Source organism: Carcharodon carcharias, chromosome 9 (genome assembly GCF_017639515.1).
Source record: "Carcharodon carcharias isolate sCarCar2 chromosome 9, sCarCar2.pri, whole genome shotgun sequence".
Classification (NCBI taxonomy): Eukaryota; Metazoa; Chordata; class Chondrichthyes; order Lamniformes; family Lamnidae; genus Carcharodon; species Carcharodon carcharias.
The window spans coordinates 97,912,257-97,934,591 of record NC_054475.1 but is presented as its reverse complement, the minus strand read 5'-3'; the positions used below and the strand labels follow the sequence as shown (position 1 = coordinate 97,934,591).

The following is a 22,335-nucleotide window of genomic DNA, read 5'->3' as shown; positions in this document are numbered from 1 at the left end:
CGTATTTAAAATTAGCAAAATAACTTTGTTTATAGCACAGCATAGGCATTGCTTTCCCTCAACATATTGACGCTGAAGTGTCTTATTGATGTGGGGGGAAATTGATGAAGACCCTTATATATCGGTGTCATTCAGATAGACAGTATGACTCCTCACAAAGCCTTTCTGAACAGGATTTGAATTATTCAAATACACTAAACTGAATCCAAACTCTCTCTTGCGTAAGAGATGAGTTAAGTTTTCTATGGCTTGTGCCCTGAGGAACATTTTCTTTCCCAGATATGAAGCCCAGTGGAAAGGGGGGAGATCCACAACGGCATCTCCCACCCCTTCATGTTGCTTCAGGGCTTTCTGGACTTTTCCTGGGAGGAAATTTGGTCAGAATGCTGGTGCTGTTGTTAACTGCCGGTATATCAATGAAGTGGGTGGGAACATTCCTGTCATTTCTGCCTCAATTTGTGTCAATAGCATGAAGGCCCCGCAGCTAAAAGGCAACCCCACTCCCACTGCAGCAATGCCTGACATTCCACCATCAATTCCAAGTGCAGCTCCCTGCCATGAGGCACAGTGCGGCAATGCAAATGACCAGAATTACAAATGCAATTGAGGTTGCTGGTTCAGTTTGGGTTAAGCCCTTTGGATGTCCTGTGCTGAAGCCGAACTCAAGTACAGGAGAAATCAGAAAATTAGTCTCAGGAGTATATTTGCAATCATCGTGCCCAGTTTAGAATCAAATGTCCTTGTTCCTAAGAAATAAAGATCTCCTTGTAGACTTCTTTACAATGCCCCTGTTCATTGAAGCTGAGTAAAATATAGAAGCCCCTTGCCATCACTTTCTCTGATATACTGTGCCTTCTGCTATAATGTTCACTCTTTTTTCTTTTAGTGGCGGTGCTAGAGAAATCAGGTGGCACAGATCAGAAATATTAAGCAACCCGAGTTATGGAAGTTTTGCTACTATTCTTGATATTACCAGCATGGTTGAACAGGCTACTTGTGGGAGGAGAGAGCTGACTGGGGGTTTCACTGGGTTTTGACCTTGCAGCCAGCTTTTTTAACGCAAGCTTTCATTAAATTAGTCAGGTTACATATCCAGCGATACTTCATTTTCAGCAGCTTGACTGCATTACCTCACAAACATTCTTGCCGTGCTCTCACTCCATACTTTGACAGACTATTCTACACCCTCACACTGCCTTAGCCACACACAGACCGCCTCCCCACAAACCCTCACACTGCCTTAGTTGCACACAGATCATGCCCCAGCCCCCAAGACCTCACATTGCCTCAGTAATACAGTCCTCACATGGAGGATACTCTCTATCATGTTGTGTGGCACTACCACTGTGCTAAATGGGATAGATTTCGAACAGATCTAGCAACCCAAGACAAGGCATCCATGAGGTGCTGTGGGGCAGCAGCATCAGAATTGTACTCGGCCACAATGTGTAATCTCATGGCCCGGCATATCCTCTACTCTACCATTATCACTAAGCCGGGGATCAACCCTGGATCAATGAAGAGTGCAGGAGGGCATGCCAGAAGCAGCAGCAGGCATACCTAAAAATGAGGTGTCAACCCGATGAAGCTATAACACAGGACTACCTTCATGCCAAACAGCATAAGCAACAAGTGATAGACCAAGCTAAGTGATTCCACAATCAATGGATCAGACCGAAGCTCTGCAGTCCTGCCGCATCCAGTCGTGATTGGAGGTGGACAGTTAAACAACTCACTGGAGGAGGAGGCTCCACAAATATCCCCATCCTTAATGATGGGGGAGCCCGGCACATCAGTGCAAAAGATAAGGCTGAAGCATTTGTGACAATCGTTAGCCAAAAATGTCAAGTAGATGAACCATCTCGGCCTCCCCCGGAGGTCCCCAACATGCCAGATACCAGTCTTCAGCCAATTTGATTCACTCCATGTGATATCAAGAAAAAGCTGAAGGCACTGGATACTGCAAAGGCTATGGGCCCTGACAATATTCCAGCGATAGTATTGAAGATTGTGCTCCAGAACTTACTGTACACCTAGCCAAGCTGTTCCAGTACAGCTACAACACTGACATCTATCCAGCAATGTGGAAAATTGCCCAGCTATGTCCCGTCCACAGAAAGGTCAAATCTAAACCAGCCAATTATTGCCCCATCCGCCTACTCTAGATCATCAGTGAGTGATGGAAGGGATCATCAACAGTGCTATCAAGTGGCACTTGTTTAGCAGTAATCTGCTCACTGATGCTCGGTTTGGGTTCTGCCAGAGCCATTCAGCTCCTGTCCTTAAATATGGGCATAAGAGGTGAACTCCCGAGATGAGGTGAGAGTGACTGCCCTTGACATCTGGGCAGCATTTGACTAAGTATGGTGTCAAGGAGCCCTCGCAAAACTGGGGTCAATGGGAATCAGGGAAAACTCTCTTGTTGGAGTCATACCGAGCACAAAGAAAGATGTGTTGTTGTTGTTGTTGGAGTTCAGTCATCTCAGTTCCAGGGCGTTACTGCAGGAGTTCCTCAGGGTAGTGTCCTAGGCCTAACCACCTCCAGCTGCTTCACCAATGACCTTCCTTCCATCAGAAGTGGGGATGTTTGCTGAAGATTGCACAATGTTCAGCACCATTCACGATGACTCAAATACTGTAACAGTCCATGTCCAAATGCAGCAAAACCTGGCCAATATCCAGGCTTGGGCTGACAATTGGCAAGCAATATTCACGCCACACAGCTGCCAAGCAATTACCATCTCCGACAAGAAAGAATCTAACCATCGCCCTTTATGTTCAATGGCATTACCATCACTGAATCCCCCACTGAATACCAACATACCAGCAGTTACTATTGACCAGAAACCGCATTGGACTAGCCATATAAATTCTGTGGCTACAAGAGCAGGCCAGAGGCTAGGAATCCTGCAGCAAGTACCCACCACCTGACTCCCCAAAGCCTGTCCACCATCTACAATGCACAAGTCAGGAGTGTGATGAAATGCTCTTCACTTCCCTGGATGAGTGCAGCTCCTACAATACTCAAGAAGTTGGACAACGCAGCCTGCTTGTTTGGCACCCCATCCACAAACATTCATTCCCTCCAGCACCGATGCACAGTGGCAATAGTGTCTACCATCTACAAGATGCACTGCAGGAACTCGCCAAGCCTCCTTAGACAGCACCATCCAAACCCACGACCATTGGAAGAGCAAGGGCAGCAGATACATGGAAACACTACCACCTGCAAGTTCTCTCCAAGCCACACACCATCCTGACTTAGAAATGTAACGCCGTTCCTTCACTGTCGCTGGGTCAGGATACTGGAGCTGCCTCCCTAACAGAATTGTGGATGTAATTGCACCACATGGACTGCAGCAGTTCAAGGCGGCGGCTCATCTTCTCAAGGGCAACTAGGGATGGGCAATAAATGCTGGCCTATGCCAGGGATGCTCAGCTTCCATGAACGACTTTAAAAAAAAACCCACCCCCACTGCTTCAGTCACACACATCCCCTCTCCACAAGCCTTCATGCTGCCTCAGTCACACACCCCCAGCTTTGTAACTGCTTGAGTCTCTTCCACTTACCCCACCTCACCTCCCAAATGCCTCATTAACCCCACCTTTCAGGTTGCAATAAGAGCCAACAGAATCCATACAAACCAGAAAGCTCATTTTGCATTCCATTAATGATGGTGCTTCAGTCTTGAATCTTTATATTGTTCAGCTTACTGGTATTTTCGAACAGTTAGGCTGTGGCAGTGTCATATGACTACCAGTATAATTATGTTTTATCATTTTTAAAGTATTCCAACACTTCTGAAATCGTTGTAAGGCTTAGTCATTATAATGTGCAGAATATGGTAGCAGATTACTGAAATATTGTTGAAATTTATCTCTCTTACTCGCTTGGAGCCTTAAATTAGCACCTGCCCAGTACTACCTCAGTCACACAAAGACCAGAAACATTTACAGCAGCCTTCAGCCAGCCAGAGCAACCAAGTTGTGCTCAGCTGCATTCTGGGAAGACTTTAGCACAATGTTGCAAGTTTAAATTCCCTGTTCCTTTTCCTATCAGTAAGCATTGACAAACAGGCAACAGAGTGAAAATGCCGAGGGCTGGTTAATATGTCTATTTCCTAATTTACTTCTTCAACTTAGTTGCTGTTAAATCCAAATTTGACCATTAGTACATCAACCTCACAGGCAGTTTCTCCAAATTAACCTCTGGGGATCTTGGTCGTTGCTATGAATCAGTAGAACAACACTGCCAGTTGTTTTAGTATCCTGTGTTTTTAATTGAACATGTATTCTCTCATCTCCCAAAGAGTTCAATTATTTGGTTAGATCCTACACGGAAACTTAAGAATTTCAGAATCTCTTGCTTAAGTCTCTAGTGTCAACAGTTTCTCCTACCATTTATTTATATCAGTGCAGGATAACTAGCCTCATGATTTGAATGGATATAATGTCAAAAATATGGTTTGATAATTTACGCTAAGCAGGTTCACTTGCCCTGACTCTCAACCTTAGATATTCATGTTGCCATTAATTAATGTATTTAATACTTCTGTTCATTTTGAAATTAGCGTAAAAGGGAGTATTATGAGCAATCCTTAATCCAAGAGATGAAGAGAAATCAACAGCTCCAGGAATATGTGAGACAATTGGAAAGTAAATTACACAGCATGAGAGAGACAGTTCAATCACCCTTGGTAAGTCTTTAAACTCTATTCCAGCTTCTTACAGGTTATCTTTGTGCGCTGGGTGAAATTTATTCTCCTTTTATTGTGAATGGTTAGTAAATCTTGCTTCTAGTCAAGGACAAAGACCTTCTGTCCATCAAAGCTTGTTCGCTCCAGCACTGCAGCACATCGAGCATTGTTTCCAACCGCATTTTAAACATCCCTAACTCCCTCTAAGTAAATTATTCCTGGCATAAAAGATCCTGCAGATTTCTACACTTCTCATGTATAATGGAATCTGCTGCCACATCACTGCAGAAAATGTAAACTTTTCGGATGTTTCTGCTCTAGTCCACAATGATCTGAAGCCTCCAGGCCCCTTTGCAGTCCCCTACCAGCTGCCATCAATACCAAAGTGGCACTGAATTTTTATGCATCAGGATCAGTCAAGGAACCAGTTGTAGACCTGGGTGGCATCTTGCAGCCAGCATTTATTCACACCATCAGGCAGGTCATGGATGTCCTGTTCCACAGAGCAGGAAACTATGCCAAATTTCAGATTGCAGGTAATGAAAACGTAAACTTTTGAACAGTTATTTACAATAATGAATCACATCCTAACAATGCTAAACATTTATCACCCTTTGAGTAAAAATTTATTTTATTACTAGCCAGTGTAATGTTACATTTCACTAATTTAAATTTATGCTCTGTGCTTCAACTGACCTGGCTCAATGTGAGTTAATAATCTGGGTTTACCTTACCTGTTAAATTTAATATTCTACACATGTCAATATGTTTGTCTGGAGACAGTAATGCTTACATTTCTATTAACTGTTTCCTCTGGCTTATTGCCTTTACACAGATTGTTCTTGATTATTTTTGCACTCTTAATGATGCTCATTAATGAACATTAAAATGTACGGGTCAGAACATAATTGGAGTAAAGGGATTGTGCAGTGTTCAACTCCCCCATACTTTTAACGAAGCAGTGGAAGACTTGGAACTAGAATATAAACCTATTCTAAAGATGATTGGGTGTTTGTTCACAAACCCATGTTACAGCCTTGCAGTGCAGTAGTAAAAAGCACTGTTTGTGAAGTTAGATAGATTAGGATTAAGTCCTGAGCCAGCATGTGAAACAATTTGGTTAAGGTGAGAAAAATGATGTTCCTTATTTTATCTTGCAACAGAGATATGCTGAACAATGCTCTTTCTCCTTTTGTTAAAGTAATGTATAGATTGCATGATGGGGAATTTCCCTTTCTATCATTTCCATCCCATTTGTCTAACCTACCTAGAATGAGCAATTTCAGATTATACTTCCTGCTCCTATAGTATGTGGCTGAGTCAGATTCCTGGGATGGCAACCTGCAGCCCTCAAATTAGTAGAGACTTGAGCTCTTTGGGGACCTCATTAACAGTCTTTGAAGCATCAGTTTGAGATTTTCAGTTGGGAGGCACAGGGAAGATGGAGGGTCTGAGATGCAGCTGTCATGAACAGAGCAGGGAGCCGTGACTGCTAATGAATGTATTGTTCAACAATTGAGAAATTGGAATTGAGAACTCAGCTGCTCATCTAGTGGCCCAGAGGTACTATCGTTGATGCCAAGAAGTTTGTATTTATGACCAGTGGTTGGGCTCCTGAGTGTCAAGTGAATCCGCTGGCATCACTTGGGCATCAGAGATTGGTAGCGGAAGCCCTAGTGAAACAATGAGTGGCGGTCTACGTTGACATTGGAGAGAGCAGCGAGGAGGAGATTCTGTAGATGCATCCTTCTGTTCCGGGGAGGCCAGAGGAGCATGAGAGGCTAAAAGGGAAAGAACTCTCTACCCACGATATTGGGTGTTCTTCCTAAGATTTAGGTACCCGCAAGTGACAGTGTGCCAGTGCTGTAAAAAAGGTCTGTGCCCATACAGGCATATGGTCTCTGATGTTTCTGCTCTAGTCCACAATGATCTGAAGCCTCCAGGCCCCTTTGCAGTCCCCTACCAGCTGCCATCAAGACCAAGGTGGCACTGAATTTTTATGCATCAGGATCAGTCAAGGAACCAGTTGTGGAACTGGGTGGCATCTTGCAGCCAGCAGCTATTCACACCATCAGGCAGGTCATGGATGTCCTCTTCCACAGAGCAGGGAACTATACCAATTTTCAGACAAATGGTCCAGTACAGGCACAGAGGACCTTGGGATTTGCCAGAATTGATGGATTTCCTCAGGTTCAGGAGGGTCATCGATTGTACCCAAGTAGCCATTAAGGTACCAACAGACCAGCTAGCCAGATATCCCAACTGAAAAGACTTCCGCTCATTGAACGTGCAGTTGGAAAGTGACCACAAGGATCTCATCTTGCAGGTCTGTGCTTGCTTCCCAGGCAGCTGACACAATTCCTTCATCCTGCGAGAGTCCCAAGTGCCTCACCACCTCTTCAGGCCAACGTCTGGACTCCATGGGTGGCTGCTGGGGTATAAGGGTTATTCCCTAAAGAGCTGGCTCCCAGCACCCAGACACAGAGCAGGGAGAAGCTACAGCCCAAGCTATCCCCTAAAGTGAAGCTGTTTGAGCAGACCATTGGTATCTTGAAAATACACTTCTATCGCCTTGATTTGTTGGGTGGTACACACCGACCCAGGCATCTCATATTGTGGTTGTTTGCTATATGATGCCAATATGATAATAAAAAGAGGCATGGAGCTGGATGAAGAGGAAGACCTGGAATGCCACTCTTCCTTAGACGAGGCAATTAAGGAATGGGCAATTAGGGATAGGCAATAAATGCTGGCCTTGCCAGTGATGCCTACATCCCATAAAAGAAAAGGTTAGGGAGGAGGAAGAAGAGGAGAAAGATACAGACAGCTCCAGAGGAATCCAGTGCCCAGGCATGGAGGAAGTCGTCCTAGACCATCCCAGGCCTCACACCGATCAGCAGTCTGACATGGCCACAAAGTGTATGCTATTCAGCAATGTTCCACTTGAGCAGCTCCCAACTCTTGTGACAGATGACCCTGTAACTCCCCTTTCACCAGGGAGAGGGAGAGAGAGAAATTACCCAGTAATTACACAGACCCAAATAATCCCTTTGCCACATAAATAAATTGAAAATAGGGTCTCCACCGCCAATTGTCTCCGCCAACATAGACCATGACTGTAGGAAAGCCAGGTCCCCAACCACCCCTGGCTCTTCATTCCATGGCCTTCTTGACATTAGGCAATGGTATTTACACAAGAATGATTTGTGTGTTAAAGTTATCCCTACACTAGTGAAAATGCAGGTGTTACCGGTCTACTGAACTAGATTGTGCATTCCAACATCATTACATTCTTGCTGCACTATACTCCCAGGTACACAAGTTCCAAGTGCAAGCTGCATTTGGATCAATTCCAGTGAGTGTGAGTGTGAAAGATGGATGAAGCACTGTATCTAATTTCTGTTATGTTGAATGTGTGTGTGCCTACATGTATGCATATATAACAAAGTAAACTAATAACCAAGTTATTTGACTTTAAATCTTCCTCAAATAATGTTCAAATGCTCTGTCTTTTTCCATTCCACTCAATTATCATATAATATTAACATCGGGCCTGAATTTGCTAAAATCTTGATGTGACATGAAAACTATGGTAGGGTAGGTTCAGTATTATCTGAACTTTTTTGTATCCTTGTTTAGAAAGAGGAGCCATGGAGACAAATTCGACGCAATGAAAAAACAAATGACATCTATCACCTATCACAATCGGATTATAAAGACACAATGCCCTCATCACCAAAACATGTACAGGTCTCAGAGAAGCCAAGGGACCACAGTCAGTGCAGACTGTCAAAACCAGAAGCAGCTCGACACATAACCAGCAATGGAATTTCACAAAAGGAGTGTAAAGAGCTTCGAGACCAAATGCTTGCTCTTGTATGTCAGGTAAGGTGTAATCTTTCTCCTCAGGATCTTGTTTTCTCCCTTCAAATCAAGCTGTGATAGGATGATATTTACTATGGAAGTGAAGGGAATTTAAAAAAAAAAAAATGTTATCCGACATTTGTGGTGAGGGAAACTGAGTTAGCTGGTGGAATCTTACTACCTTCAAAGATTTTGAGCAGTTGGGACCAAAAGTGGGTTCCAATCCTGCTGGTGATATCTGGAAGCCTATGTGTTCTTGCTGGAGGTGATCAATTAAGAGGTTGCCTCCAGGAGCACCATCCAATTAAGAACAGTAGGCAGGATGTACGTGGCTGGGCCAATGGGAGGACCTGCAGAATTGTCATGCCAGCAGCCCCACTGGGGCAGGTGGGCACTGCTGTGGGAGGCAGGAGAATGTGAGGATGCTTCAATGTGGAGGTGCCCTCAGGAGATGTAGGAACATTTTAAAGTTATTTGTGTTCACAACTGCCAGGCTGTCATTTGCAGAGGGACACCTTCCACAGAAGCAGCTCAGGGCAGTGAGTTGGGGGAGGGAATGCGTAAATAAAGGAGGTCTCACTGGCCTGCAAGCCTGCTGCCAGAAGGCTGCTTCCAGAGACCTGTTGGGCTTCACCTGCAGTATGGGGTCCGCCCATCTGCCGACCACCAAAGCCACCTCCACGCAACTGTGCAGATTTAACCCAATGTTTCAGGTTGATGAACTTTCATCAGAACTGGTAAAAGTTAGAGATGTAATAGGTTTTGGGCAAGTGAAAGCAATGAGGGTGGGAAAGAGAACAAAAGGGAAGGCCTGTGACAGGGTGGAAGACCGGAGAGGTTAAATGACAGAAGGATGGGTAGTGCAAGTCAAAAGGAGTGGTAATGGGATAGATAAAGGGGGAAAAAAAGGATATGTCTGGAGGAGGTGTGAATGGCAGAATGTTGAACAACTGCTGTCTGACAGCAAAGAAAAGAATAAAACAAGTGAGTAAAATCAACACCAGCAGAGAGGAACAAAATAGGGACACAAGTTTCAGGCTAAAATTGTTGAACTTAACATCGAGTCAAAAAGGCTGTCAAGTGCCTAATGAAAAGATGAGATGCTGTTCCTTGAACTTATGTTGAGCTTCATTGAAATGCAGCAGGAGGCCAAGGACAGAAAAGTCAGAGTGGGAGCAAAGTAGAGAATGAAAATGACAGGTGGCTGGAAGCTCAGTGTCATGCTTGCAGGCTGAACAGTGATATTCAGCAAACTGGTCACTCAGTCTGTGTTTGGTCTCCCCAATGTAGTGCAAACTGTATCGTGAGCAGCAAATCTTGTATACTAAATTGAAGGAAGTACAAATAAATTGCTGTTTCAACTGAGAGAGTTTGCAACCTTGGATGGTGAGAAGGGAGGCGGTAAATGGACAGGTGTTGCATCTCTGGCACTTGTATGGAAGGGGATGGATTATGGGGGGTGATTGAATAGTGACAAGGGTGTTGCAGAGAGAACATCCTTTCAGAATGCTAAAATGGGCAGGGAGGTGAAGATTAGTGGTAGCCATCATTTTGGAGGTGGTGGAAATGATGGTGGATGATCTGTTGAGAAGGTGACAACAAGGGGAACACTATCATGATCCTGGGAGGAAGGGGGAGGGGGAGGGGAAGGGGTGAGTGCAGAAGTGCAGGAAATGGAAGAGACGGTCAAGGGCCCTGTCAAATAAGGTGGTGGGAATCCTCAGATGAGGAAAAGGGAAGACTTATCAGAAGTCCGAGTATAGGGATAGGCCATCAACAAATATTTACTATAAGCCTCCCATTGACTCCCACAGCTACTTCAACTACATTTCCTCATGTCCCACTTCCTATAAGGACCCTATTTCATTCTTCCAGTTTCTCCATCTCTGTTGTACCTGTTCTGATGATGCAACCTTCCATGTCCATTCAGTTATGGATATTTCAAAACTTATCTTCTTGATAACATGAAGTCCCAAGATCTGTTTTTACTAATTGAAGCTGGTAGTAGCACTGGCACTAGCTGGCTTCCTCAGGGTAAACCAATCTTGTAGCAGGGGCTTCAAACAAGTGTTAAGTCCTTTATTTGCCAATACAAAGACCTAATGCATCTTTCAGATCTGGAAGGGGGTCTTGCATTTATATAGCACCTTTTATAATATTTGAAAACATACGAAGGTGTTTTATAGCAACGTTATCATTTCTTTTCCCAATATGGCCAGAAATATATATGTGCCCCATGCCACCATATTGGGACCTTAGTGCCTGCAAAATGTGCATTGGAAGGCCAAATTTGCTGGTCTTTGATTCTAACTATGGCAAAAATTATTGATGTTTAATGTAGAATCTGTCCAAAATTTGATTCATAATTTTCTTAAATATAGACCAAGCTTTATGAATCTGATTATAAGACGGAACGCAAAGACCGACAGCGCACTCAAGCTGAAAATGAAAAGCTGAGGAAGAAAACAGATGAAATGTATTTGCAAATGAACCTTCTTCAGCAACAGGTTAGTTACACTTATTTATTTCAACCTTGGTATTGTTCTCGACCTTGAAATGTGTTTCCAACCACATATCTGTACCATCTCCAAGACTGCGTACTTCCACCTCTGTAACGTCACCTAAGTTTCCCCATCTCATCTCATCGGCTTCTGATACCCTCATTTACGTCATTGTCACTTCTGGACTTACCATTCAAATGCTCTCCTGGCTGGCCTTCCATAAACCTGAGGTTGTTCAAAAACTCTGCTGTCCATGTCCTACCTTTCACCTGTCAACCCTGACCTACATTGGTTCCCAGTCCAACAATGCCTCAATTTCAAAATTCTCATCTTTGTTTTGAAATCCCTCCTCATCTCTACAACCTTCTTCAGCCCCACAGCCCTCTGAGATGTCTGCACTCACCTAATTCTGACTTATTGTAGACGTGATCTGCTTAAGAGCAGCTCCTCTGCTGATTTCTTCATGCCTCGCAGTCTTGGACCATATTGCTTATAGGCGCCTCCCATCTTCAATTTCAATGAACAATATGACTAGAGAAAAGAATACATGAGGTGGTTTCCTGTTTCCTTCTCAAGTGTGCTTAAAGGAGCCACAAGTCCCCTTTTCAGAGGATCTTCCGCTTCTAAGCAGCCATTGTCCCTCAAAGTTTCTAGCTCTTCTGCCATCACCACTGAAAATTCACCACCAAAAGTTCTGCCTTTGCCCATGGCTCATACCCTGAGCATGGAACGCTTACCTGCACCTATTGCGCATCTTCCATTTTAATCATTCCGCCCTTGATGGCTGTGGTTTTAGATGCCTTGGCCCTAAACTCTGGAATTCCCTTCCTAAACCTCTCTGCCTCTCTACCCCTTCTTCCTCCTTTAAGATGCTTCTTAAAACCTAATCCTTTCATCTGTTTTATTATCTCCTTCTATGGGTTGGTGTGAAATTTCACTTGATAATGTTGCTATGAAACACCTTTGGATGTTTTCAAATGTTATAAATGTGCTGAATAAATGCAGGTTTTTTGAGTTGGAGTTTAAGCAAGGCAGGGTAACTTTGGAGGAGACTTCAGGATTCACATAGGCTAGAGGTGATCTAATCTACTGTGATAGTAGGGAGAGAAATCAATAATCTTAAATCAAAATAATAGAGTGCTGGCTGCAACATATAGTTGGAGCTGTTATTACGGTCATAAAGATGTTAGTAACTAGACTATATTAGCTGCTGTTTTGCTTAATTTCTGAATGAAATGTATTAAACAATTAACATGCAGTGAATCCTCTGAGTGACATACTCAAATCAAGTGACACAGCAGAAATTGTTGCTTTAGTGTTTGTTGCTGAACTCCTTTGTTAATTACTTTCTTTCATTGTTTTTGGGAGTCATAAACCATAGCCAGATTGACAACGTGGTTCTTCCTTTAGTTTAATTAAACCTTCCACATGTGCATAGGCCACCAGAAAGAATTTGACCAATCACAGAGCACAATGTTTTGTAATATCTGCAGGTTGTTATGATACTGGGAACACAGACTTAACAACCACCTTAGTATCTGGTCACATTCATTCATGAGGCTTGATGAGAACTTGCGCCAGCAGCTCCAATTTACTGGACACTTCCCCTGAAGTTTTAGTATGCTTTTTCCTATAATCCCCGATGGGTTTTCCCTCTGGTCACGGTGCAGTTACTCTTTCTCAAGATCCTTACTGGTTAATCCCTAAAGTTTTAATGTCAGGAACTTCTCAAGCTTCCTCCAATGACTGTGTAAGAACACAAGAAAGAATAGAACAGTTTTTATGAGGGTGAAAAATAACTTGTTGCATAAAGAAAGCTTTCCTTATCTAGGGTAGATTGTAAAAGAAATACAGAACATCATCTTCCACCCAGGGCCTGTCCTTTGAAATGTGCTCCTGTGCCAGTGAGCAGGGCTGAACTTGAGAACAATGGTAATGCAGAGCAAATCAGTTGACCTTACATTCAGCACATACTTTGCTGACCAGCACGAGAACATGTTTCCAAAGGCAGGCCACAACTGCTTCAAGAAGCTCTCAAGTGCGTTATAGTATTTTTTAAAAAAATACTGCTGAACAGTTGAGAGCAATCTTAAAGTTGTTTGAAACAGAAATATTGAACATTTCAACTTTGGCATTCCATTAACGTTTGAGGATTTGTTTCCTGCACCAAATTCTGGTTAAATGGAGCTTACTGTTCATTGGAAGTGCTGAGAGTAAGTTAATGGATTTTGTTTCTTCTCCTGCCTCTGTGAAGTGCTTTAGGATGTTTTATTGCATTACAAGCACTATAGAAGTCTAAATTGTTGTCATATTGAACCAGTTATATTGGGTGGCCTAAAACTGCATTAAAATCATTGTCAAAGTGAAACTGGTCCCTTCATTACTTCAGGACTGACCCTGATGACATATATTGTAAACTGGTAACCAAAATGTGGCCAGTTTGTGAACCAGTCCAGCCTTTGATCTGTAATATAAGCAGGGCCTTGGACAGAAAATGAAAAGAAAACAAACATGTCTGTGCTTTGGTAGTCACATATTTTCTAATGGACAAGCAATAACTTTAATGTCACAGCAGTGTTGTGCAATATGATGTCACACAAGGAATGCATTGGAGGGGTTTAGTGTAGTTGATGCTTAACTTGTTTTGCAGTAGACATGCTCCTCGCTAATTTCAATGCACCGTAGAATAGCCGGATATTAATGACATTAGCAAAGCTGCAACCGTATTCCCACAGAATCAAATGTCCATTGAGTGGGTCGAAAGCTGAGAGGGGAGTTTCACTGAAAGACCTGTCACTATGAATCATAAAAACTGTAGTACAGAGAAATGTCACTTTCCCTTCTGGTGATGAAGTGCAATTCTTTTACCTCCATTTCTATATAAGTTACAGGAAGCAGGACAAAGGATTGTTTCATGGGTAACCTATTGAAATGTGCAGTTCTCCTTTTAAAAGTACATATTGCCCTCCAAAAATGAAAGAACCAGTAGTTAAGATTCTGGCTTTTATTTCTCAGTTTTCAGACCTCACAAGTGACAGACATTGCCCCTTATTGCAGCCACATGATAAGAGAAACTCCATAGAACTCCTGACCTTGACTCATGTAACTAGTGTTGATCCATTGTCTCTTCTTTTCTTCTCTCATTTTTAGCCATGTGGCTGATGATTAGCATTTTATCATTACAAAACATTGACATGCTCCCATCAGAATTCCTGGGTTATTAATTATTATTTCCCTTAATGCTTTTAAATGTTATTCCAGCTTTTCCCCCCTTAGGCTGGTAGACGACCCTCTTCCAGGCCCCTATCAATGCTACTGTGTGAGCAAAGACTAAAACATGTAAACAAGCTTCTTCAAAGGACTTGTTTTCTTATTTAGCCTTGTTCTCCTTGCACAAGTGTCTGCCAGCACTCAGCTTTTCTCCAAGTTAACCTAACTGTAATCTTGAATCCATCACAAAGGAAGAATTCATTGCTCACGATGGTGGAAGCGGAAATGATCAATGATTTCAAAGGAAAACTGGATAAATGCTTGAAGGAAATAATAATGAAGGGCTATGGGGATCAAGCAGGGGAGTGCGATTGATTGGCTTGCTCTGCAAAGAGCCGGCATAAACTCAATAGGCCAAAGGCCTCCTCCTGTGACTTCACCTGTGTCAACTATGAAATAAGCCTATAAGCATATTCACAGTTATGTTACATATAGTGTGTAGACAATACATTCTTCCAATAGTATAAGTAATAGATGTACATTCATGAAATAATCCTTCAGTACACCAACATATTTCAACACTGGCACAGCAGTCTTATTCGTTTTATGGTTTGGGAAGTTTTCCTACAGACTATCGGTTAATTTTTGATTTTTCTCTAGTTTGGTACCTAGTGACATTAGTGTCCAACCAAGGAAAATATTGTCCAAGGGTATCTTTATGGTCAGTAATAAATTGCCAGTGTGGATGGAATACTGTATGTGGGTAGGTATTAGAGCAACTACTCAAGGTTACTTTTAACCATTGCTGCTGAATATTTATTTGATAAGAACTACCTTCTTCACATGACATCAATGGACACGAACTACAATCTTGTCTTGTCAATATTTCATGATCAAATACCTTGTGAATGTTTGTTTTTTATGTAAAGAATTATGGATGCTGGAAGGTTGCCAGCATCTGTACAATCTAACTCTAAGAGGCAAATCCTTCAGAAGAAGGGGGGATAAATTGGCTCAGGGGCTGAAATAAAAAGCAGAATTTGCTCTGTGCTGAAAGGCTAACACTGCTTCCCTCCTTCCTTAGCTCAAGATTTATGAGGATGACTTTAAAAGGGAAAGATCTGACAAGGAAATTCTACAGCGTCTTCTAAAGAGTAAATCAGAAAGTAAGGAGCCAGTTCTGGTTCATCGGTGCAACAACACTCACCAGAAATCTCCAGAGATTAGGAGATTGCAGTGTGGCAAGCATTGCATTGACCGACATACCGAATGTTCAAATCACCATAGGTTCAGAGGTGCAGAAATTCAGGCAGAGCCATACTCCATTGACTATCATTAGAGCAAACACTTGGAAGAAGACAGACACAAACAAAAGCATTGTCAATACTTTGGAAGATTGCCACACTTATGTTTTTATTCAGAAATTAAGAAAATCCATGACCATAACATATAATGTATGATTTACACCTCTGAGTTTCATGCCCTCTAATTATAGGAAAGCAATTTAAACACTTGAACGCATTAACACGTTTATATAAAATTTCATTGTCTTTCATTTTATAAATGGGTTCATATAATGCTGTAGTTAAAATAGCAGACTGAAGTATGTTACATGAACACATTCATATGTTTCTTACTAATATCCCTCAGTGCAATTTCAAACCAAATGCATGGCTTCAAAATCATGTATTTTTAAACAAAACATATCATTAAAGTCACGAATGATTTTTTATATATGTAACATAAAGCTAGATTTTGCTGTTCTGTCTTTCCTGAATGTACAGGATACAGTCACATTTTCTTAATTGGTCTAAAGAGAAAAAAACACTTCCTTGCTCAAGTGGGTACTTCATATTGAGTATGCATAAATATTACAGATATGTTAACATCTTTTATTTTGAACCAGTAAAAAGATTTGTGATTTACTTTGCACCACAACAAAATGGTGACATCACAGTGCTGCTGATGTTATTAATTCTTGGAGTGAAAATATTGGAATCAGATTTTGCTGACGAATTGCTGCTGTACACAATTCAGTGGGAACAGACCCATGACTTGATTCGGGTAAAGTGTGACATCTGACCTGAGTCTGGTAGTCTGTCAGGAAGTTGGCAATCTCATCCACAATATTCATCATTCCTGACACATTGCACTTTCATTCCTCTTTTTTTTTAGAAAATTAGTGTATCACACTTATTCACAGAATATGTTGAGTCTGATACACTCATCAAATGGTTACCTCTGGGAACCACAGCAGTGTAATTTTGGACCCAAGTGTAGAATTTGAGTTCCAAGGCTGGCCTTCACACTCGGACTTTGCATGGGGTTGAATTACCCAGCTTTGGCCAGACTGGTAAATATTGTGCTTAGGGCTACTGTGGAGTTGAATTGGCTAGCATAGTACAGTGGGGATTCCCTTGACCTGTTCAAGAAGGACCATCCCAATCATTAAGGCAATGATTTTCAGTGTTAACTGAAGCAAAGGGAAAGCATGTTAGCCCCCACTGATATATGTACTGATGAATGAATGAATGAATGAATCAAAACAGCAACCTGGATTACTTCAGACCTGGCAGCATCGGCGGAGAAGAAAAGAGTTGACGTTTCGAGTCCTCATGACCCTCCGCCGATGCTGCCAGACCTGCTGAGTTTTTCCAGGTAATTCTGTTTTTGTTTTGGATTTCCAGCATCCGCAGTTTTTTTGTTTTTACTTCAGACCTGCCTGGCTCACTAATCTGATTTTTCAGCATTTGTCATAGTGGATCACTGGGTTCCATTTCCTGTCACCAGACTTTATCCCAAAGACTCAGAGAATAATCATTTTTTAGTCATTATACAACTGATGAGCAAGAGTTCAGCCTTACTACGCCACCAGCAGATACTAGGATGGTCAGGACAACCAATAAAACTCGCCATAAGATGTTGGAATTCGTTGTCACCAATGTCCTGACCACAGCATAGATCACAGCATTCTTCATTGAATGAGCGGTTCCACCAGTTGAAGGTAAGTTTTAGTGGCAATTTTAAGCTAGTCAAGGGAGGCAGCAAACTTTAGATATATAAGTACAGTTTCCATGTAACTCTTCCACTGTTGTCACCCAATATTTCCTCACTACCTAAATGAGTGATATCTACTTTCAAAGTGCTATGCAGGATAGTTTACGACATGCCATCTATCTTGATATTCTAAATCTTGTGTTATATTTCAGGCTTACTTGTCACCAACTGATTAATTAAGGTCCAAATTGAAATGCTTTAGCAAAGAGATGTGCCAACTATGTAGCTCATTCATTGCCCAGGTGCTAAATAAAAGGGCCAATGCAGACACATTATCTTGCCATTATCATGTTGCTTTTGTGGAACCTTGCTGTGAGCAAATTGATGCTGCGTTTCCTACATTACAACAGTGATAACACTTAAGAAGGACTTCACTAGTTGCAAAGTGCTTTGGAGTGCCCTGAGAGCATGAAATGTGGCATACAGAAGCGAGGCATTCTTTCTAGTGTAAATGAAACTACATTTCTTATGTTGCTAACATTGAAGTGCATTTTACTTTTCAGTCACGTATTTACACACACTATTTTAAAATTATATGCATCTGGGGGAAAGGTTAAAAGGTGGAAGATATTATTTCATGCTATTTGTAAAAAAAAATCGTGTTTATTTAGTAGCCTGTTTGTGCATCATTTTAGACTAAAGAGACTAATGATTTGTTAAAATAAAGCATGAGAACTTTTTAATGACCATGTTGAGATTTGCACTGGGAAATTTCTATCCCATAGTTCCTGACAGTCAAGCAGAACAAAGTTGTGTAGAACTTAGAGTGGAATTTTAAAACCCCATTGCAGCGGGAACAGAAGATCCCGCTTGAGAAAGGAGCCATAAAATTCCACCCATAATCTTTTGGGTTACTGGGTTTTCCTCAGAGTAAAGTTTGTAACTTATAGCTAATAAAACTCCATTAGGAGTAAATACAGTTTTGGTTTCTTCAAGATATTAATTTGAAAGATTGCTAACTTGTTATGGGATGAATTGCATCACTTGTGAAGATGAATCAAGGAACTGAGACCTAGGCCTTAATCTGGTGTCTCTGAAAAGTAGACAAACAAGATAATTTTGACACCAGTCTTCAATACCTTTGTATGTCCAGTGCTAATTCAGCTAAATATTTTAAAAACTGATATGCTTGGTCTTTGTATACAGATTCAGCCTTTAGGGTGCAAACCCTTTATGTCATTTGTAAGGTGCTCCATGTAAATATTTTGACACTTCTGCCTTATTGAGGTATGTGCATCTGCGTCATAGTGACCTCAAAAGAAGCATTTTCTGTAAAAACATCTTGTGATATAAATAGTCATCAATAGGCATTCCAAATTGGCAGAAGAACAAGGGATCTGTTAAGCCAGTAGAATATGTTGAAATTTGATATATTATACAGAAAAACAAGAACTTGATATATTTAATACACTTTAGACAAATCACCTTTGGTTTATTTCAATTCTGCAAGTGAAGCAACTTACGTTCTTATATGTTCTTGTTCAGAGGATGATATCACTGTTTAATATAATAGCAAACCTGGTGTCACTTTTACTCATGACAAAATAAATTAAAACTGTCATGATCATTAGATTCTGAGTGTGCAGAACTAATTACATGTTGAAAGATAATATTTTACTTAAGAAATGTCAAGAACTGAGTATTTTACTTAAGAAATGTCAAGACCTGAATATTTTATGAAGTATGGTATTGTTCTTATGGTTGAGTGGTTGATTTCACTGTTTCCCTACTCTCCTGTCCCAGTATAGTGCAAAAATGTATTGCCCAGTGGACAGCAGAGTTCTTTTACTATCTAATAGGAGAGATTGAAGTGTTGTACCCTAAGTGTGTTGCCACTTACCTAATCTCAGCACTATGCAGTCTGTGCAGAGCTGGTCTGTACTAGAAATAACATAGTGGTACAAGCTAGTTACCACCTCTAAGACACACACCACAGTTGAATTTGCCACCGATGGGGATGGTGGTGGGGGAGAATTGCAATTCAGTTAAATTTGATGACAGTTCCATGTAATATCTTGCTGTAAAATAATTGTGCTTTTAAATGTTTATGTACCTTTATGAATACAGCCATTGCAATATGAATAGCCATTCTTCTGAATTAAAAGCTGTTGTTTAATGATTTACTGATTTTTGAAATACTTGTTTACATGGAAATCAAACCACAGATGTTTAATTACATTTTTTAAAAGTATTTGTCAGATTTTCCAACTTCAGTTTTATTTTTCCCCCAAATTCCTGCCATTCATTTATGTCAAAGACACTTAACCATGGTGAGGTGTGGTTTCATGAGGGCTAACAGGTCTTCATTCATCATCTGTGAGTGCTACATGCTTGTCAATTATATTACAGCTGACCCTGGTGCTTTCCTTAACCAAAGATCTCTCACTTTTCGCCGGAGGTCACTGGAGAGTTATGAGAAGCTGGAACACATTTCCACTCCTTAGATTAGATGCAGAGGCCATTGCAGCATTCTTAATGTCGCTTCAGCTGAGATCAGTTCATTCAACTGAGATTAGAGTCAAAGTTAAGGATAATTCTGGTTTGCATAGTGTTACTCTACAGGTAACAGATACATGAAAGGGCAAAAGCTGAAGTTTATTCTGCACCAGTCTGGTTTCACAATATCTGAGAAACAGCTCTTTCATATTCCCTTTGTTCCATCCTGTTTGATTGTCATGACTGTTTGAGGGTCAGCAGTAGCACTCTCACTCCTGAACCATAAGGTTCAAGTCACACTCCAGGACGTGGCAGAATCTAGGCCGAAACTTCAGTACTGAGGGAGTGTTGCACTGCTGGAGGTGCCATCTTATGAATAGCATATTAAACTGCCACTTTTACCTAAGCAGATAGATATAAAAGATCCCATGGAATAATGTGGAGAAGAGCAGAGGAGGTCTACTCTCTTAGCAGACATTTATTCCTCAAGTAAGATGACCAGAATAGGTTAACTGATTACTGCTTTTTCTGAGACCTTGTCTTGTGCAAATTGGTTTCTGTGTTTGCTGACAGTGATTACACTTCAGATTAATTTATGAATTGTGAGGCACTTTGGGACATCTTGAACAATGGAAGGCATGATATAAGTACAATTCTTTTTGCCTTTCTTAATTGTTAGCAGACTTCCCCAGTATCTGACAGAATGATCCAACCATCTCCTGCTGAGATAAGGGTGATCCAGTCAAAATAATAAGGGAAATGGTAATATTCAATGCAAATTGTTCTCTCTGCTTTATCTGCTCCCAAAAGAAAGAGGCTCCCCTATTGCATCAGCACCAATATAATAGTTCTTAAAGGATATATAGATATGTGAAATATTCAAGAAATCATTGATTGTAAGGCTGGGTTCATTTCTTCAAACAAAGAAAATTGATAACAGGTGAATTGGCTTTCGGAAGTTGATGGATAAAGCAATGGGTTTTGCTAGTGTTTTGTCATTAATTCTTTATAAATACTAGTCATACATTAACCTGATAAAATTAAACAATTAATCAGTGATGATTGTTCCTTTTGACTGCATTACAATCTCCCTTTAAAGGTCTCCCAAAAAGATTTATTTTGTTTACAAAGTGAGAAGCCTAGTACTAATACAATAAAATGCTTAAAGCCGTTCATTAATTGCAAGCCATTTGCTCAAGCTGTCTGTACAACATTCAATTGCACAATGCATGCACAACAGATTTAAAATATCTGCAGCAATAAATAAGAAATTCTGCTGACTATGAAACCTGACTCTTGCCTGTCAATTTGTGCACACATTCACCTTTCATATTTAGTGATTTTTTTTGTGATTATCAATGTGAAAAACATTGGAAACACAAATAGAAAAAAATGAGAAATGTAACAAGCAGATCAGCATCTCTGCAGAGGAAATACATTTAATATGTTCAGCTTCTGCCCTTCCTTAGAACTGAAAAACAAGCTAAAGAAACATGTTAATAGATTCAGAAGAAAAGGAAGCAGAAAATGGGGAAAATGCAAACAAAGAGGGAGTGCAAATGAAATAATTATTGAACGAACAGATCATCTGGGTCAAGTAAAGGAAAGAAGCATTAACCATATTGTACAGCACCATTAACATAGAGGAAACCCTAAAGTGTTTCACAGAGGCTGAATCAGAGAAAACTGGATGTCAAGTTAAAGAAGGATATGTTAGGATTGATGACTGAAAACTTGGTAAAAAAGGTGGATTTTAAAGGAGGGTCTTAAAGGAAGAGAGGAAGTAGGAGAAGTTCAGGAAGGGAATCCTAGAGCATGGAGCCTATATGGCTATAGATATGGTCAGCAATGGTAATGTGAAGGTACAGGTGTGTGAAGGATAAATTTAAGAAACAAACGCCTGGATATTAACAGAGCTGGGTAGAGTTTCAGGTGGAAAACCCAGAAGTCAGGGTTTCCCCACATACTGTGGAGTCTAAACTGTGGAGTCTGTGTCTTTTCTTCTTGACAAGTTCCCATACAGAAACCATTACTGATTGACTGGTTTGGCTTCCAGTTAAGTGGGGAGCAGGTCACAGTTGCAGGTAGCCTTGATCCATGATCTGTTGAGGGTGGAGGAATTGCAGGACCCATTCCCAACCTTGAGGGAGGTCTTTGTTTGGGGAGTAGGGAAGCCTTTATATAGGGAGAACACTGCTGCACCTGCTCACCCACAAGCAGTGCTGAAAAGGACAGGGCAGCCCCACAACACAATGCTAATCTCACTGGACCTTATGATAAGCATAAACAAGACTGTCCAATCAGTGGAGACTTGCTATTCACACCACTTCTGGGCACATCTTTTGTTTCTTTACTATGCCCATTACTACTCTCTTTGGATTTGTACCATGAAACCTATTGACATTTAATCTCACCTGCCATCCACCCTATCACCTTTTGTTCTTCCTTGCCCCCAGTCTATGGCACTTCCCTGCCCATTCACTCACTATACATTATAGGGAACAAATAAACCCTATAGTGACAATAATACATGGATAAAAAAGTCATTCATTCATAACTTCCCACTTCCT

At 41.2% G+C, this 22,335-nt stretch overlaps 1 protein-coding gene across 3 annotated transcripts in view; it reads left to right on the top strand.

Moving 5' to 3' along the window:
• The window catches only part of si:ch211-153b23.7 (TNFAIP3-interacting protein 3), a 47,212-nt gene extending 27,764 nt beyond the window's left edge, over window positions 1-19,448 (top strand). For all 3 annotated transcript variants that reach the window (XM_041195986.1, XM_041195984.1, XM_041195985.1), the window contains exons 5-8: window positions 4,572-4,697; window positions 8,337-8,582; window positions 10,943-11,068; window positions 15,357-19,448. In XM_041195986.1, the coding sequence (XP_041051920.1) occupies window positions 4,572-4,697; window positions 8,337-8,582; window positions 10,943-11,068; window positions 15,357-15,611 (753 nt within the window). In that variant the 3' untranslated portion in view covers window positions 15,612-19,448. The remainder of the gene's footprint in view (window positions 1-4,571; window positions 4,698-8,336; window positions 8,583-10,942; window positions 11,069-15,356) is intronic.
• Window positions 19,449-22,335: the final 2,887 nt, after the last annotated feature.